At 42.0% G+C, this 19764-nt stretch overlaps 1 protein-coding gene across 1 annotated transcript in view; it reads right to left on the bottom strand.

The window, feature by feature from the left end:
- Positions 1-12379: 12379 nt before the first annotated feature.
- pea15 (proliferation and apoptosis adaptor protein 15) overlaps positions 12380-19764 on the bottom strand; it is a 124550-nt gene continuing 117165 nt past the window's right edge. Inside the window, exons 3-5 of the mRNA XM_080742140.1 lie at positions 18676-18850; positions 16016-16171; positions 12380-12765 (exon numbers count right to left, since the gene is read on the bottom strand). Of these exons, the coding sequence (XP_080598266.1) occupies positions 12701-12765; positions 16016-16171; positions 18676-18847 (393 nt within the window). The 5' untranslated portion in view covers positions 18848-18850 and the 3' untranslated portion in view covers positions 12380-12700. The remainder of the gene's footprint in view (positions 12766-16015; positions 16172-18675; positions 18851-19764) is intronic.

Raw genomic sequence — 19764 nt, 5'->3', positions numbered from 1 at the left:
TCTATTGATTACTCATGCCATGGAGACTTGAGTTCAATAATGTTTTTTTTTTTTTTTGCAGTCCCAAGACAAAAATATTATTGCAAGAAATTTACCCCCATTGATTCCGGATGGGGACCCAAATCCATTCGGGTCCCCATCCGGAAACAATGGGGGTAAATTTACTATAATCACATTTGTTGTCTTAGGAATTTAACAAATACGAGAAGAAAAAGAAAAAAAAAACATTATTGAACTCAAGACTCCATGGCATGAGTAATCAATAGAAGAAAAGTCATTTGGGGGGTGAACTACTCCTTTAAAGTGTCGTTTTACCTCCCTTCCAAAAGTTATAATGGCCTACATGTCAACACTGTTTTCAAACAACCATCATGCGTGGAGATCTATCGGGAGGCATATGAGCATTTGTTGTATTATTTCAGTATTGTTGTCAGTAATGCACTGCAGTAATGGAACATATGAAATAGTTACAGTCAGCAAATATGTTTTGACCCCAGCAGCCAGGTTTATTCCAGTCTCATTTAGCAACACATGTTCCAAACGTTGCATATTAGCTGTATGTAAAGATGTCATTGTTTGATCATTGTCAGCTGAAGTCTCTTGTAATGTAAATATTAATTATGTTGTGCCTCTATACTTTTAGATGCCTCGTACTATGTCCTACCGGTGTTCTGAGGCAGCCAAGAAAAGAGAGGCTGAAAGGAAGGGTGCCCCTCTGAATAGTGAGCCTCAGCAGGCCTACAGTGGCTGTCATGCAGGTATGTAGGCAACCCCCTCCCTCCACCAGCGGCGGGGGGGCTATGGGGGAGCTGGCTTTTTTTATAGCGGTGGCGAATTAATTTTGGCAACAAACATTAATGAATAGTACTAATATGACAAACGAGAAACTCTCGCTTAGAGTATGGATAACGGAACAGACCAGATCATAGGCAGATTTCAGCTCCAAATCTGAGTACTGTAGGTTTTTGTGAGGATGGAGATGCTTTCCAGCATAAAAAGTACAGTTTTATAGTATGGTTTACATAGAAGTCAGTCAATTGTCGTTCACATATCAAACATATAATTTTCCGAATGTCTGAGTGAGTGAGTGTCTGTCTGTCTGAAACAGCGTTTCTCCTCAGTGGCTGGAGCAATTGATCTGAAATCGCATCACCATTAGCATATGAACACACCTAACATAACTGTGAAGCCCGTTTGTCACTTTCACAAATCGTATGCTGTATATTAGCATTTTTATGGTGTATCTAGTTAGTTACATATTATCATGCAAACACCAGTTAAAGTTACTTTCCATCCCTCATATACTGTGTGCACAGTGCACACATCCCATAACCCACACACTGCACATCATTTCAGAGCTCATATCTTTGAACGGGTAAGGGCTAGTTCATATATATTTAATGTATTTGTTCCTCAAATATTTTTCATCACAATTGGCTGTGTGGGGTGGGGGGGGGCTTAGGGGGTGCCAAGCCTTCACTAAAAGCCCCCTCAAGCCCCCCCCCCCCCCCCCCCCTACAAAAAAGTAATGTAGCTTACTACATTTTCGAAATCACAGTTGGGAAAAATAAATAAATAAATAGACCAGTCAATTGCAATAGTTTCCCCAATAGTGAGGGGACATTCAAGACGTTATTTTTTCCTGGTGACTCATATTATCCTCCTAATACGTGAGCTGGCCGTGTTTTGTCATTTATTTTTAATAATTATTTTTTGTATTTCATTTTTTTCAATTTTCCCAAATAATTATTACAAATAAATGAAAAAAGTAATCGAAAAAATAACGGCCTGCTCACAAATTAGGAGGGTAGTATGAGTCACCAGAAAAATAATGAGTGTTTTTATTAAAAACACACCTTACTTTTTAATGAATCTATCATGGTTAAAATAGAGTTTGAAGTTACAATGTGTGTGTATGTGGAGAAAAGCCCATAAGGTGTTTCCCTGTTGAAAGTGGAATATCCCTTTAAGACATTATAATACCGAAATAAATAAAGTAGTGTCGATTAGGCTAGCTACTTTTGCAGCTTGTAGCTTAGGTAACTACATTTCTTTGTGGATATAGCTTTGCTGTTGCTTTAGCTATATTTAATCGAGTGTAACTTGTAGCTTTGGTAACTACATTGACCAAGTAGCTTGCTTGCCCATCACTGGTCCTAGTTAGTCACCTGAAATGGTTTAGTCTTAATCAATTAATTAATTGTTTAGACTATGGTAATCAAAATCATAGTCTTTTAGTCAGTCAACATAATTAACACTGCAGCCACTTGATGCAGGTAGTATTTTAAAGGCACATACTGTAGATATGTCATCCCTATGATAACCAATATATATATATATATATATATATATATATATATATATATATATATATATATATATATATATATATATATAGTAACTAAAAATAGTAAGTACTGATATAGTAACTGAATTGAAAAATCAATTTTAATTTGCAACAATCTATTATATCTATATGCAAACAGTAAAATATGGTATTGGCTTTGTATCGTATTGTATTGTTTTACAATGCAAATAATCAGTATCGAATTGTTTTGCAGTGCAAATAATCATTGTATGGATACAAAGTAGCCTTACATTAAGACGGCCTGCAGTGGCTTCCGCATTCTGGCTTTAGGATGGCTGCAGGGAGCGTCTTACCGCTTATACAGACAGGTCGGGGGCATGGTCGGCAAAACTGCAATTGCGACTCTACACATGCACAAAAATGCGAAATATAGCACATCGCAGAAATTCTGCAAGATGTATGCGACTTGTCTGGAAGCCTTGTTTAATGTATTAGTCCGTATTTTGAAATAAAATTAGTTTTTACCGTACAGCTTTTCCTCGTTTGCTACAACGTTAGCTGCAACAGCGCCCGTTGGTGGCTGGAAGCATTATTGTGCATTCTTCCGTATACACTTACGTCATGTCCTTGTATGAGCGAATGGGGGAATGGATGAACATCACAAGATAAGTGCAGCCATCTTTAACCAAACCAGAGATGCTAGATTTGGAAAAGACACACACTTGGTAAAAACTCATTTTATTTAACAATACGGACTTATACATTAAACAAGGCTACCGAACAAGTCGCAAAAACCTTGCAGAACTTGTACGGAAGATATGTCTCGCATGTGTGCATGTGTAGAGCCGCAGTAGCAGTTTTGCAGACCATACTCCCGACCTGTCTGTCTATGCTGTAAGACGCTCCTGTAGCCATATCGTCATCAATGCGGAAGCCACTACAGGTTCAGCTTAATGTAAGGCTAGATACAAAGCACTTGTGCCTTGTATTTATCAATTGTAAAAAGACAAAAATGAAAAAGAGGGGTCTAATTACTTTTCCATTCCATATAGCTATTCTTGGTCTATAGATAAATGTGTGTAATATCTGTGTTCATGTCAAGGTGTGGGTTTGTCCATATGTGTAGAAATATGTCCATGTATTTGCTAGAGAATCACAGTGTTTACTTATTTATATCCATAATAATACATTTTCCCTTAAAAAACTTGCACTATTGACACGTTTGCCATAGATTTAATTTCTTTGCCAAACACGTGTCATCAACCATGTATCGTGATGCGTATCGAATCACTATTAAATGAATAAATAGGCCTGCATTGTTAAAGAGGTTATTTCAATTGGCGATTTTTTTATCACAAAAAAATAATAATCCACAGCACACCACTGATGATAATGATCATACTTACAGTATCGTAGTGGCTCATGCACAGAAATAAAGATCACCCCAGGCAACACGGTAGGTTAGCAAATATATTTTAATATATAATATAATATTTATATTCATTTTAGCACAATGACAAAATGGCATCATTTCAGTTTGGTCTCATTTAAATCATGACCCGCCCACCCCCAAAAAAAGCCACAACTGGGTTCATTTAACCATAACACATCTTTAATACCATGTTTTGTTGCAGTTGCTGTAAAGTAAATCCAGATTTTATTCCAATCCCGTCATGAAAAAAAAAAAAAAAACTTGTGTAATTCTAACAGCATTAAGTCCATGGCATCCAGAGGATTACAAGTTAAACTTAAAAGTGGACACTCTTTGCTATACGTGTATTGTTAAAGACCCCCCCAACCCCCTTTCTCTCTTTTATCGGCTCGAGACAAACACGATTAAAGATCAAAAACACAATGTGAATGTGTCTACTCTACACTGCATCATGTCACGTTGCTAGCGTTCGTTTACTTGCGTGACATCTTTAAGGGTTTACATCGATGAATGCATGGAACAACAGAACAGTGATAGCACAACCAAACTAGATTCCGGATACCGTGCAAAGTCATAACACGTATTTATTCTTATTTTTATTTTTTGCGAAAGGACACAAAGACAGGCTACAGTCAGAGAAAACAAAACCCACAAACTGACCCTTAAGGCAGTGAAACACATGCTTTTTGGGGCACGGGCAATCGTGTTGAGGCAACGCTTGCCTGGGGAAAAAAAGTGTCTGCGGTCGTGTTGCTTTCAAACACCTTGTTGCCGAGAGCTTTCTGAAAAGATGTTTCACTCTGCTGTTCTCTGTTGCCTATTGCTATGTCACCCGAGACCAAAGAGAACCGCAGTCCACCGTGACGAGCGTTCATCTGAAATAGGAAGGCTGATGGGAACGTATCCTGAAATCCCTCTTTACTCTACAACAAGGCTTTTCTGTGGTCAGTTAAATTGTCAAGATGCCTGCCATTATACGAGAATAATCCTAAAACCAAAGCACGGGAATGTTTTATCTTCTTCTCCTTTAAAATTCACGCTGAAACGTTGCTAAAACTCACAGTGACAAAGCACATCACTTCAGTAACGATGATGAGAATAACCAGACTTGCGCACTGAAAACACGATACTTCAAAATGGCCGCTAGTCTACTACTGCAAAAAAACAACCCTGCCCCCCCCCCACAATAAACAAACCAAAAATAAATCTGCTCTTTAGAAAATGGCCAACTTGGCCCGAAACGGTCTTGAGATGCCTTTGAACCATCTGAAATAGGGATTATTTAATACACGTTATCTTACAATGTCTTACACCCCCACATCCCCACCCAGCAGTTTGCAACCAGCCCCCCTCACTGATGGGAAAGTCTGATATTGTGTACATGAAATGTAAACTTTAATTCTCAAACGGAAAGAAAACTATTTCACATTTAGCCATATAGCTTCCAGGGGGGGAGCGGTGATTATGGTTATTAAGCATAATTTGCTCAAATTTAAAATATAATTCTCATTCCATCATCACTCACTCTTTGCCCTGTGGTTAAAAGGGGGAACCTGTGGCGAGGTGCAAAAAAAACACAAGCCACGCGCCTGAAAACGTCACACATTCAGCATCCTCGCGACCCTCCGACTTCACGAAACCCAAAACACTTATTTTTCTTCTCATTAACAACGACCTCCCACGTTGTATACAGCATGTTGTGCAAGACCTGCCACATTCAAAAACGACACAGCGGGGTGTGACGCGTCATAACGCTGCCATTTTGGGAGACGTTTCCCACAAAATGGCTCAAAGTGACTCCCCAAAGGCGCATCACAGTCGACTTCCTGGTCACATCTCTAATTTGACTTTTATTTTATTAACTATGCTGTTCCTTCGCTACAAGCCCATATGCTTCACTATCGTTGTACTCTCACTACACTAGTCAGCACTCATAGCTGTTAAGGCTTATTTATACTTTGTCATACAAAAGTGTTTGCTCGCTGAAACCTACCATTGTCGTGCGACAAATATATCAAGCTCTCTCTTTCTCTCTCCCTTTCTCTCTATCCATGCATTCCCGAAACTCAACTCATCACCTTCTAATATGTGTGGCTAGCTTGATATGTAGATAGGGAAATAAAAAAAAAAAATCGGTTGCCTACAATTGTATATCATGCATGTATCTGATTCGTTGGATTCTGTGACCACTGCTATGGTTTGGTCATGATTCCGAAATCCTCCGAACAAAACGAGGCGACGATAGCGTGTCGGCTGAGCTAAAGAGTAAAGTATAATAGAACATCACAAGAAATGTACTGTTGTGGTATAAGCAATAATACCATGAAATGAAGATTAAATTCTTTCTTTTTTTCTCTCTCTTTTTTTTTCTTTCTTTAAATCATTGTCCCAAGCTGAAACTTAAAAACAATATATATGAATGCAAAAGCAAATTGCAGGAAATATATCGTCGCTGTTGGGCAGAAAATGAAATGAATGTCCTTATAAACATGAACATTTCCTTAGGGATGGGGCAATATGAAAATCACGATTATTGTGAGCTTGTAGATCGGCCATTTTTTGCCAAAGAGATTTGGTAGAGTGACGACTGAAGACTGTAATATACATACTGAAGTACGTATATTAAGTATGTTTTACCAATAGAGGGTTTAATAGTAGTGGACATGCAGCTCGGCAAATAAAAGGGGACGATTTCACAATAAATTAAATCTCCATGATACGAGTATCGTGAGTGTTTTTTTTTTTCACGATGAACAATAATATCGCTTATCGTCCCATCCCTACATTTCCTGAAAAGTAACAGTTTTGGACATACACGGATTTCTGCCCGACAGTGACAATTATAACAATGCATCCATGGTCATTGTTGGTATCAACTTCAAATTAGATAAGCTACACATAATTTCATTCCCATGATTTGTTTCCAGTTAGTAAACACAGTCAGGATAGATAAAAACAAAACAAAAACAATACATAGGCATGAAATAAATTAAACAGTTGCAAAAAAGAAGAAAAAAAAGATATATTCACATGGCATTATTTACAACCTAACCGCTAAATGACAGAAAAAGAAATCGGCTATGATCTTCAGGGAAAACTCAAAATAGCACTCTACTACTAGGATCTAAAACTGTAATGAAAACTGTAGGCTTTGCCATGCTGTAGGCTATAGCGATACACAATGTATGCTTTTCTTCTTCTTTATGTTTTACTTTATGCTCTTCTATATATCTGTCTTGATTATACTGAGATAATAATCATAAATACACATTTTTAGTAGTTTTATACTTTTGCAGCATTTACTAAGTTGATATGTACCCAGTACATGGATATCCAAATCTGACATCATTTGCGACTGATATGTTGATATATTATGTGCTGATGGCCACAGAAAAAAAAAGCCAAGCAATGTTCAACGTAACGTAAGTGTATGTCTTTGCGCTGATGATCGTTTTTATCATCCGACCTCGATAAACATGAGACAAAATGCATAAAACCTTTGACAGAGCAAACACCTTGGAAAAACACAAAACTCAGTAGCACTAAAGCCAGGTTTGTGCCGTGGATACCGCCACGAAAAAAAAGGAAGAAAAAGAATGATCAAAACAAGTAGAAATAAAATGGAATGGTTATAATAGATTTGTTAGGGATGCAGCAATGGTGGATAATCCATAAACACAGGCTGAGAAACGACGCTGCGACTGACCGGTACACAACAACGAAAAAAGGCCATTCCTGAGAACGACCAAATGTGAACATGTTGGGAACGCGTGGCAGAATAAAGTGAAGTGTTTTGCCTGCGAGCATATGCACAGCAAACAGGCAGCTGTAGCTTTTATTAGATTTGTTGTTTTGGCTACGTGGGCAACCCTACTGCCAGACTCCCCACGACGTCCCAGTCCCACACAGGTGCTAATGAGACCATTAGCTCTAGTGGGATTCAGAAACCATCCAAAATGAGGAAAAAAATCTAACACATTTAAATAGAGAAAATCAATTGGTCACATGCACCAAAATTCACATGTTGATATTCAAGAAGCACTTGAAATTAAGAAAAAAAATAATAAGAAAAATAAAGTAACAATCCAAATCCTCCCTTGTATTTTTTTTATATACAATAGTTTGCACACACACACACACACACACACACACACACACACACACATACTCACATACGATACATAAGATGTTGGAAATAACGTTCAACTTTCTGTTGAGCGGACCCTTGCAGCTCTTTTAAAAGCAAATAGCGAGTGCACTGTAGCAGGCCTTGGACCGATTCAGCATGTAAAAGTCAACGCGCAAACTCTCCCATGGAACGTTATCAAAGACCATTGCCCACAGGTCATAGCAGTAAGTACAGCCGCCTCCCTTTGCCTCGTCTATAATCGACAATGTAATTAAGCTCAGGGACTGCGTGACGCTCACCGCTTCGCGTCGAAGGGTCTGGCTGAGCCAAGGGAGTAATTCCATCACCGGAAAACACTAAAAAGACACGAAAGAGTTTCTGAGATGAAATCGAAGAGTACGACTCCAAAATGATACAGAATACACCGTTTGAAATGTGTTGTGAAACCAACCTAGACGTGCCAATTGATTGCTGCCATGTAACTAAACGTTATACTGAAGGTTATTCATTAGATTATTACTTATCCTAAGATCTTACACGTAGTAACCATTTTAGATAGTAACAAGTTGTATTTCCAAAGCCTTGTACAATGTACTTTTGGACATAAACCCTTCATTTTCTCTCAAAAAAACAACTGATTGGTCCAACGCCACTTCAGACACTGACAAAAAAAAACACAAAACAAAACACGAGGGCTGAAAATATCGTGCCCTGAAATCAAAGCGAATCATAACAATCTGTCACGGCTGGGTGTGGTCCCACTCACACAAGTTCTTATCCAGCTCCGCTAGATATTCTAAACCCGGCGTTTCTTGACCGATGGTTTGGGAACTGGGTCTTTTGCTACCATCTCCCAAAACATCGCAGATTAAGAACCAAATAGACCGGGGGAATGTGGCGTTAATCTAGCATACTGGTACCGTGACTTCGCCTTGAATGTCAACCTCGGGGTCCCAGGGCACAACCAGCCGTGTGAACTAGCGCTCCATAGGTGGAAGGGTCAACATAATATTTACATGCCAACGGCGTACCCCGACAGTGACTCACAAAACCTGTGCACTCAATTCATTGGTCATTTGGGGGGGGGGGGGGGGGGGGGAGGATATGTATGTTCATAACGAACGCAAATGCATAGAATTACAACTCAATCAAACACCACGATACACGGCGAGCAAACACAAAAAATATAGATCACGGAAATACTGTGATCAAGATAAGAGTCTTCTGGTCATTGGCACTGGGGTTAGGGGGGAGGAGGGAACAGCTGTGGTGTACTGTAGGTGCGGACAGCAGAGGGGAGGGAGAGAGGTGTGTTCACATTAATAGATTTCGGGGAGAAACGTATGATTGCTTGAATAGATATATACTTCTTTTGTCGTTATTGTATTGTTCTTTTTTATAATAGATCAGACAGTTTTTAACTGACACAAACACAGGAAGGTGCCATTAAGTAGACCCTCCAGAAAAATGCAATTCGCAGAATTTCCCGCATAATCAGGCATATGCCGCAGATTAGCGGAGGTCACGTGTTTTCAAAAAGGCTGCATAATCGCATATTTCCGCCCGCATATTTCCGAACTACCCGCATATTTCACGGCATAAAATGACATAAATCCCCACATATTTCGCATATTTTGCGTAATTCACAACTTTTCGCATATTTCGCAACTTTCCGCATATTTTGTATGTCACATATTTCGCAACTTTTTCGCATATTCCGTTTTTCTGGAGGGTCTAATTAAGTATCACTATTTTAGAAGCAGTCCTACATTCTGACACTGAAGGAGTGTAAAAAGTGTTAAATTCTTTTTGATTATTTGCGTCCGGTTGCACAGGCAGCACAGACTCTCTCACAGTCGTGACGAGTTCACTGTTCGGATGGAACAAGATACATCTGATAAGGCTTCGTCGCGGGGTTTAAAGTAGTAGACACAGTGTTTCACTTAAACCACTAAAACCCTGTCTAGCGGAGTCGGCTCTGTGCTAGCGTCTTTTCACTTTTCTGTTATCGCGGGGAAAGCTTTTGCCGAAAATAGCAGATCGATCTGCGTTTTTTATTTCTTTCTTTCTCCTCACAACACGGATGCCGGGGTTTAAGGGGCAAAGTGTGGTTTCAACAGTCTTGCTAGCTAGTGTGTGGTGTGTCGTAGCTGACGGTTAAGGATGCACTCTGTGTTCTTTTGAAGTACAAAATATGGACCGCTGAAATGGGTGTTATATGAGACACGATCTACTTTATGTACTGTATATGTATATTAAAGGTTGTCTTGTGTATGATCGCCTCTTTTCACTGGTCGAAGCCTTCTCACCCCCTTTTCAGTTCACTGGAGTCATCGATTGCATTGGCATGTCATTTATTTTAGTGTTTGTCTTTAATCAACCACTTATACAATTGTTTCCAAACCTCACCAGTCAAATAAAAGATCAAGCATGGTATGCTTTCATGAATATGTATATTCTTGCATGGTCTGACATAATATAATCCAGAGTAATACTGTACATGGACTCGCACTCTTTTCTATTAAAACGTTGACTTTTGAACAAGATATCGATAGCACGCGTCATCCATCGTCTGTTGATATTAAGTACTTATGTTGTGTTGCCTTGGAAATTACTATATATATATATATATATATGGATTGTTGTCTATTTCTAAGTGTAGCGTAAATGTCTCACGCCAGATAAGGTAAAATTTGATTAGAATCCGTCCAAAAGGGCTTTAATCACAAAGCCATGCCATACAGTCTCTAAATGAAAACCAAACTCGAGCGAAGAGTAAAGCCAAAATGGGTTGCAAATCACAGACCAGAGTGTTCTCTATGGAACGTATTGGTAAATATATTATTCTGTGAATATTTGTTTTAAAATATATTAATTATATATTTACATCTCTGGCCTATTAAACTAACTAAAAATTGTATATATATATTTTTCTTTACTGGTCCCCATGACATACATACAGTCTACAGTATATGGTCTGGGACGTCCATGTGCGAACATTTCCAAAACCATTAACTTTCACTGTTGGCAAAGCAATACCGATACCTTCTTAATACCTGTCTTAATTAATAGTTAATAGTATGGAAAATTAATAGTATTTCCCATAGTCAAAAGGCAAGTAGTGGCTAGTCCTAACAAAATCAGAGATAGCCTATATTATTATAATGTTTTTTTTTGCATGGAATTGTGGTGACTTGACTTTTCATTTAGTGTAAAGGGATAGAGAGAGACATCAGCTAACAGTGACAGTCCTTCACTGGTTTTACAATGCATAACGACAGAGTTCACAACACAAACTCACTCCCCAAGCGGCCTGTTGATTTCATCCACTAAAACTAAATGAAAACAAAATAAAAACGATATGTCTCGACAACCAATACAAACTAGACAAAAAATGTTTGGGAAAAATTAGTGGAGAAGAGATCCAATAGAACCAAGACAACTCATCATGGGTGCGCGCGGGTGAAATGATATGATCAACTAAAACTATTCTAAAAGTAAAACATTTCAGGTGAACTAAAACTAAACAAAGTTGTATTCAAAAGACGTTGACTGTGACTTGCCGTTTTGGGAGTGTGAATGCGTAGACTGAGTCTTTCTTAACATTAAGTAATAAATAACTTGATGGGTTGCATGCTCAGTACACACACGCACACACACACACACACACACGCACGCACGCACACACACACAAACACACGCACACGCACACGCACACACAAGCAGACTCCTACTGTACAAACACACAACCACACAAGCGCACTCGTAAACACAAATTGGAGAGAGGGTCGCAAGACTTCTGCTATATACAGTAGCCTACCTTCAAATAATTACATTTTAAATGTCTATTTCAATACACTGTTTAGATCATATTCACGTTTTTGCAGGGACGTTTTTGAAATCTTTCGACAATAATGGCGATTTTTACGTCACCGTAAAAAAAAAGAAAACTGCGTAGTTTTTCACCTTGGCTTCAGTTAACGAAAGCAATCTTAACACGCAGACGCACGCGCACACTCGCAAATGACGCCGACACTTTCACAGTGTTACCCAGACGCGCCTGAGTAAACGCAACGTTACAAATCCCAACGGCGCTACAGATTGCAGATCACCACTCTAAGATTACAACGACACACACACACAGACACATCGCAGATCACCATTACTACACAATGCTCCCGTTGTGAAACCCGAGCCAGCTTTTAGAGAAAAAAGCCACAGTTTGGCTTATTTCTGTCTGTCCATCGTTCCAGCTTCTTCCACAGAGGCGTCAATTGGGTACGGCAAGATATGGCAGCGGCCATACCTTGGCGAAAGGGGAAAAAAATTAAATGTACTTCCTAAAATAAATCCATCGTGCCTGTTGCTAAGGTATGGCAACACGACTGGTGTCTCGCACGCGCGCCTCCGCGCGCGTGAGAGACACCAGTCATGTTGCCATACCTTAGCTTTTGCCGAACTGACGTCACTGTCCACTTTATTCCTTTCGTTCCCAGCTCTCCAACCCCCTTTTCTTCCCCCGTGTAACTCAGGAGATGAGGTCGATGAGGTGACGAAATATCACTGCGATCCGATTGTTTTTTTTTTAGGGGGGGAGGGAGGAGAGGGGGCTTGTAGCGTGTGTCGGTGGCCGTACGGTGAGGATGACGAGGAACCGGGGGGGGGGGGGGGCGTGGCTATGAAGACGAAGGTGGGCGGAGATGGTTGTTGGTTGGTTGGTTGGTTGGTTGGTTGGTCATTCTGTCGGTCAGTTGGTCTGATTGGAGAGTGTCAGGGGGGTGGCGGCGGCGGAGGGGTCAAAGTGCAAAGGTCGGGGGGCCTCGGTGACACCTCACACCTTTTTAGGGGGAGGGGCCAACTTGATGATCTCATCTTCGGAGGGCTGGCGGATGATGTCTGAGGAAAGAGAGGGGGGGGGGGGGGGGGAGAGAGAGAGAGAGAGAGAGAGCGAGAGAGCGAGAGAGAGAGAGAGACAGAGAGACTCCATGAGTGAAATGTACAGCACTTGTTGAGGCCAGAAAACTACTAACAAGACAGGGTCTATTAAGTCATCGGATGCCCACGAGGTGTCAACGCGTCAATCTATTTGATGTCCATGTGTGCCCATCGACGCGTTTGACGCGTCTTAACTGTAAACTGTACTGTAGCACCTGTAATGTACTACCGCGGTGACAAAACAAACTCCATTTCCCAAAATGCAGCGCGGGATCACGTGACCGGGAAGTCTCGCTAATAGACATGCATGCAAAGCTGCTGCACAAACATGCATCTTTTATTTCTCATAATCCAGGTTTTAAATCACTTTCACGCTCAAAGCGTGGCCTTTTCTACCGGCCGTCACACAAACGCTGTGGCCCAGGATTGTTAAAAACCGGTCCTGACTGAAAGAAAAGATCTTCGCGAAATAAACATGCTTGGATTACATTTAATCGGATTCGTTTTTCCGCCAGGACCTCGAAGGTAGGCAAAATGGCGGGTTGCCATGGGCACCAGCAAATTAACCCTTGCATTCATCGTAGGCATCCAATGTGTGCGTGTTCAACGTCCCATATTTTCGACGTGGGTCAATGTTAACCTAGTGAAGTGCTAACCTGCCGACACTGGTGAATGCTAACCTATGCCTAAACCTAAACCTAACCTCAGTAAAACTATGCCTAAACCTAACCCTAAAACCTAACCCTAACCCTTAGTCGAAATGATGGGACGTCAAAATAGCGAGATTTCACCATATATCGGACGTCATGTCATTCAATGTTAAATGAGATACTTTAATGGTTTCCTGTGCAAATAAGCCAAGTGCTTACTAGGATCTCCTTTTAGTGGACCTTGTACCAGTGGACTGTACCATCATGAAACTGTACCTTTTTCTATGCAAACTTCTAATAAAGTCTTCAATCAATCAATCATTGATGACCAGACTTCAGCACAATGATGTCGTTCATCGAGACATACCAGTAAGACTCCCTAATTGGGAGATAAGCGACCGTAGGTGGCTTATCTCCACAAATAGGGCAAAAATGTGTTTTTCCAAAATCTTCCTGATCCATGTTGATGACATGAGTGTAGACATGCTGTGTAGTGATATTCGTGATTTTAGGGCACAAACTGTAAGAGCAGTGTCCAAAAATGTGTTTTAAAAATCGGCCTGAAGGTGGCGCTAGAATAGGGCCATGTGAGAAATGAGGGGTGGGGTCTCCGCGTTGCCTTGGCGGACGAATAGGTACCGGCCCCGGCTCTCCCGGACGCTCCTAGCCCGAGTTACGGCATTTTATGTGCGCTGCAGTGGCAGGGGGTCCTCCACTGGGGGCGCCACCACTTTTGCATCCGTTCTGGAGCACCAGGAGTCGGTGTTCCCCGGGAATTCCCCGTGAGCAGCCCCGTTGGTGTGGTCATTTGGTCATTTTTGCACATTTGGTCATTTTTTACATCTGGGGGTCCCCCAGGGACCTGGGGGTCCCTGGGGCTCCGGGGGTCCTTGGAGGTTGTAGTTTGGCAGGCAAGGAGTGTGTGTGTAAAATCTGGCATGGATCGGGTCAATGGGTGCGGAGATATAAGCAGGGAAAAAGTGTGACGTGTGAGCACATTTGGTCATTTTTTACATCTGGGGGTCCCCCAGGGACCTGGGGGTCCCTGGGGCTCCGGAGGTCCTTGGAGGTTGTAGTTTGGCAGTCAAGGAGTGTGTGTGCAAAATTTGGCATGGATGGGGGCAACGGTTGTGGAGATATGAGCAGGGCAAAAGTGTGACTCTCCCACGGACAGCCGGTGGAGGTTTTGGTAGTAAATGCGACCTACGGTCGCAATAAAGACATACAATACTACACCAGTAACACTCCCTAATGGGGAGATAAGCGACCGTAGGTCACTTATCTCCACAAATAGGGCAAAAATGTGTTTTGCCAAAATCTTCCTGATCCATGTTGATGACATGAGTGTAGACATACTGTGTAGTGATTTTCGTGATTTTAGGGCAAAATCTGTAGGAGCAGTGTCCAAAAATGTGTTTTGAAAAATCGGCCTGGAGGTGGCGCTATATGGGAGAGATTCATGTTGATGGGATGAGTGTAGACATACTGTGTACCGATTTGCGTGATTTTAGGGCAAAAATTGTAGGAGCAGTGTCCAAAAATGTGTTTTGCAAGAATCGGCCACATGGTGGCGCTAGAAGAGGGCCATGTGAGAAATGAGGGGTGGGGTCTCCGCGCCGGCAAGGCGGACGAATAGGTACCGGCCCCGGCTGTCCCGGTCGCTCCTAGCCGGAGTTACGGCATTTTATGTGAGCTGCAGTGTAGGGGGTCCTCCACTGGGGGCGCCACCACTTTTGCAAACGTTCTGGAGCACCAGGAGTGGGTGGTCCCCGGGAATTCCCCGTGAGCAGCCCCGTGGGGGTGGTCATTTGGTCAGTTTAGCACATTTGGTCATTTTTTACATCTGGGGGTCCCCCAGGGACCTGGGGGTCCCTGGAGCTCCGGGGGTCCTTGGAGGTTGTAGTTTGGCAGGTAAGGAACGTGTGTGCAAAATTTGGCATGGATCGGGGAAACGGTTGCGGAGATATGAGCAGGGCAAGAGTTTGACGTGTGAGGTGTGACAGACAGACTGACGGACTTACACTTTGTGCAGGGTTTGATAGTAAATGCGACCTACGGTCGCAACCACAGGCTAACCTCCATTGACTTGCGCGATAAAAAATAAATGTTTCAAAAAAAGTATAAAACATTCTGGGAAAAGTGTTTACATAATGTTTTCCATTAGCCTACTACAGGACAGACAGACACACACACACACACACACACACACACACACACACACACACACACACACGCGCGCACACACATTTGAGGGCTCATCCCTTAGGAGCCACACAACAAAATACATTTTTAAAGAAAGAAGTAGATTGGAGGAATGTCATATTGTGATCACTAACCGGAAGAACAAGCAGGGGGCAGTTTTCCATTCCGAACATCCCTATTTAGAAAAATTAAAATCTGTTCAGGGTGTTCATAAAAGCATGATTAGACGATAAAATGACCAAAAGTCTTTTTGAAAGTGGACCTATACCTTTAAGGTCAGGTTTAGGTGGTCAGAATAGCGATGTTTCGGAGTGCCGATGTGTAAGCGAACAAGCAGAGAGTGGACACAGTGGACTCACCTTTGTATTTCTTGGCAGAGGGGATGCGCGTGAGCTTGGTGTCGATCTCCTCGTCCTCGGAGATCTTCAGCACGGTGGTGCGGTACTCGATCACCCTCGTCAGCAGGTCTGGCCGCCGTGAGATCTCAAAGATGTGCTCGATGTACGACAGGTTATCTGTGAGGGGGAGATCCATCTGTTTAGTCATTTGAGTATTTCTTTTTCCTAAATTTTTACCTCTGTCGAGATACCAACTTGCGCCTTTTGTTCTCTAGCCCAGGGGTTCCCAAACTTTTTTGTAATTTTCACTCCCAGCACCTTATATTTATAGCATATCGTCGTTGTCGGGTGGAAACCTTGTATGGCCAAAACCATTCGTTTTGTATTTATCCATAAAATGTACTAAACTAGTGAAAACAGCAGATCTACAAGCACACAACGCCTCGTGATGCGGGGCGTTGTGTGCTTGTAGATCGGCTGTTTTCACTAGTTTTGTGTGACAGTCTTGTATGATGAAGCAGGGCTTTGCTTTACCAAAAGACTTAAGGGGAACACACACTAGACGCGGAGGCGGCGCAGAAGCGGCACGTAAAAAAATACGGCCCCGTTATTTTCAATGAACTAACCCACACCGGCGGTGTCAGACGCGCGCAGCCGCGGGTCTGCCGCCTCGCCTGCCGCGCCGATACGCCGCTGTTCTATTTTTCCAGCGTTGCCGCGCGTTGAACATGTTCTCCCATGGTTCTCCCCACCGGGGGAAATGGATGGGCTGTGTGGCAGCGCGCCACATCCAGTTGGGGTTACCGCACTGCACTTAACGTGCGTCGATACCGCGACGCTGCGCAGCCGTCCGTGTTCAGTGTGTGCTCCCCTTTACACATTTGAAACTTGGAGATACAAGGTTTCTGCCCGACAGTGACGAAATTTTAGTGATTAAGTTGCGAGGAAAACGTTGAGATAATAGCCATTTTGGTTAGAACTGACTGAAAATAACTTTGTACTTTTAAAATGATACTAAATATTTTTTCAAGTGTCCAAATAAATTCCAAATATTATCAAATGATCTCGCGGCACCCCTCGACTGCCGTCGCGGCACCCCAGGGTGCCCCGTCACCCACTTTGAAAACCCCTGCTCTAGCCCGTGTTTATTGTAATTGTGCATCAGCACAGTTTCTTTTGAAAGTACTGTATGTGTGGGAAACATCAGTCTACTTTTAGATCCTTAGGGTTAACATTTGTCTGGACTTATGCAGCGTATTGTCCAAGACTATCGGAAAGAGGAAGTTGATTAAGATATTTTCTAAGATGTACTGTATTGTAGACTCCGTCTATTCTTTTCCCACTGTGCAAGTGCCTTCTTCACTTTAGGATCGTAGTTAGGAACATCCTCCTCAGAGGTGAATGTTCCTATTTGATGTTTACTTTTGATTGATCAAAACTGGCGTTTTGCTGGCGTTTCCCGATTTTGTTCAGAGCCAATATAGTTGGGGCTAATGTGATACTTCCGTGACCACGAGAGCAAAGGTCCGTTTCTCAGTGGTTTTGTCAACTATAAAGGTTAAATAACAAATTGAGCTCCCATTTCCCTCGCAAAAATTGCGGGCAAAATGTTTGACAGCCAGGGTAATTTTCATTTACTTACTATACACCATACTATAAAGGAAAAAAAATACTCCCAAAAAATCTGCTTTAAGTGGGATGCGAGGGGTCAAATAATTTTAATTATTCTGAATCCATTGCAAGCATTTGTTTTGCATGAAAAACATTCCTTGGGCTAAAAACGGACCCCAAACGACTGTGAAAAGTGATGACTCATCACTAAACCATAGTTTTGTTGGCCGTTTTTAGCCCAAGGAATGTTTTTCATGCAAAACAAACGCTTGCAATGGATTCAGAATAATCGGAGAACTACAACAATGACGTAAAGTGGTTTCCGCTCCCGACCGGATCAAACCCCGAAAAGTTAAGGGATCCCAGACTAATCTGCATGTTTTCTTTTTCATTTTCCCAACAAAGTGATTTTTTTCAGATAGGAGGTTTTGCGTTTAGGCCATCCATGTATCGGATCGTCAACCATGTATGGCGAAGCGTATCGCATCGCTATTACCAGTAAATGCATCGTTACATTCCTAGTGCACGTGCCTGCCCACACCCCCAGGGGCGTCACACATACATACGCAGAGCCAGATATACAAGCTCGTAGATCTGCTGTTTTTGAAAAGTCGTGAAAATGTGTGCAAATCTTCGCTGTATCTGTATGTATCTTTTTAAGCGAACATTTGTAACTCAATTTTTGCTTTTGGGGGGGGTCCCTCCCTGTAACTAAATATTTTGAGATGGGGGTCCGTGACCAAATACATATCATTTTGGGGGTCTTTCACATGAAAAGGTTTGAGTACCACTGACATAGAAACATAGGTTTTTCAAAAAGACTTGCACAAACTGTTCACGATTTTTCAAAAATAGCAGATCTACAAGCTCGCAGCGCGGCACTCGGTGCCGCGTTGTGAGCTTGTAGATCTGCTATTTTCAATACTTAAAGCACAAAATAATGCGTTCTAATGCGTCCCCAGTCTAAATGGGTTAAACCCCCTCCCCCTATGAAGAACATTCATGGGGGGCCCGCAGTGAACCCTTGTACCCGGGGGCCCAGAATTTGGTGCCACACCCCTGTCTCTCACCGTGGGCCAGCTTGTCGTTCTTCTCCAGGTAGTTGAACCACTCCTTGGAGGAGGTGATGTTGTTGCTCTGGTCCTCGGGGATGTCCTCCTTGCAGGCCGACTTGAGCTGCTCCAGGTCCTCATTGGTGATGTTCTCGGACAGGTCGCTGAGCATGGAGCTGTACTCCGCCATGGTCTGGAGACACAGGGGAGAAGGAAGGGAAACGTCTGAAAAGTGTTTTACGCAAGCTCAACTCCTTCAGGGTGAGCAAGCACATTATGGAAACGGTTTATAAGAACCTCATAGAGGGAATCTTAACCTTCAACATGGCAATGTGGTACGGTAATCTTAACATACAATGTAGAGGCAAGCTGCAGAGAATAGTAAATCTGGCATCAAAAATCATAGGGAAAAAACAAAAACAATTAACTTGTATCTACAATGAAGTGCTTAGGAAAAACCTTTAGTTGAGCGAGAGATGAAGCAGGGACCCCCACAACCTCTTCATAGATTCCACAATGGTTTCATCATGTTTTCAGATATTTAACCACTTGAACCGTCAATACTTAATAAACCTTTCACTCTGTACTTAGTCTGCTCTTTTCCCCCTCTATATCAAACCTCTTTGTGCCAAAAATAGCAGATCTACAAGCTTGTAGATCTGCTATTTTTGGCTAAAGTTCTCAGAATATGGATGCTAGGGTTCAAGTGGTTAATATAAAAAAGGGGAAAAAAAGTTTCTATCACACAAAGATTTGGAGGACCCCCTGTAGTAACTCTGAGGACCCAATAGAGGTCCCGGACCCCCTTTTGAAGACCCCTGGTCTACATGTATTTGTTGTCATGTCTTGTTCCTTGTTTTGTCAGGAGCTGCAACAAATGTATGTACTGAAACCAAACACCACCAACCTGGTTGTGTGGCAATAAAAGTAACTTGAACTTGGAAGAGGAGAGGAGGTATCAGATCACATCCTTCCGTTTTGTACGAGACTGTTTTATTAGGCCTGGCGCAATTATTACGTGCCATTAATTGCCTAATTGCAATTAAGACAAACAGAAATGCGTGAATAATGTTCCGAAGTTTCAACAGACAGAAACAAAATTAAATC

Source organism: Nannobrachium achirus (genome assembly GCF_963921795.1).
Source record: "Nannobrachium achirus genome assembly, chromosome: 14".
NCBI lineage: Eukaryota > Metazoa > Chordata > Actinopteri > Myctophiformes > Myctophidae > Nannobrachium > Nannobrachium achirus.
The sequence above is the reverse complement of the archived record's forward strand: the minus strand, read 5'-3'. Positions and strand labels throughout refer to the sequence as shown.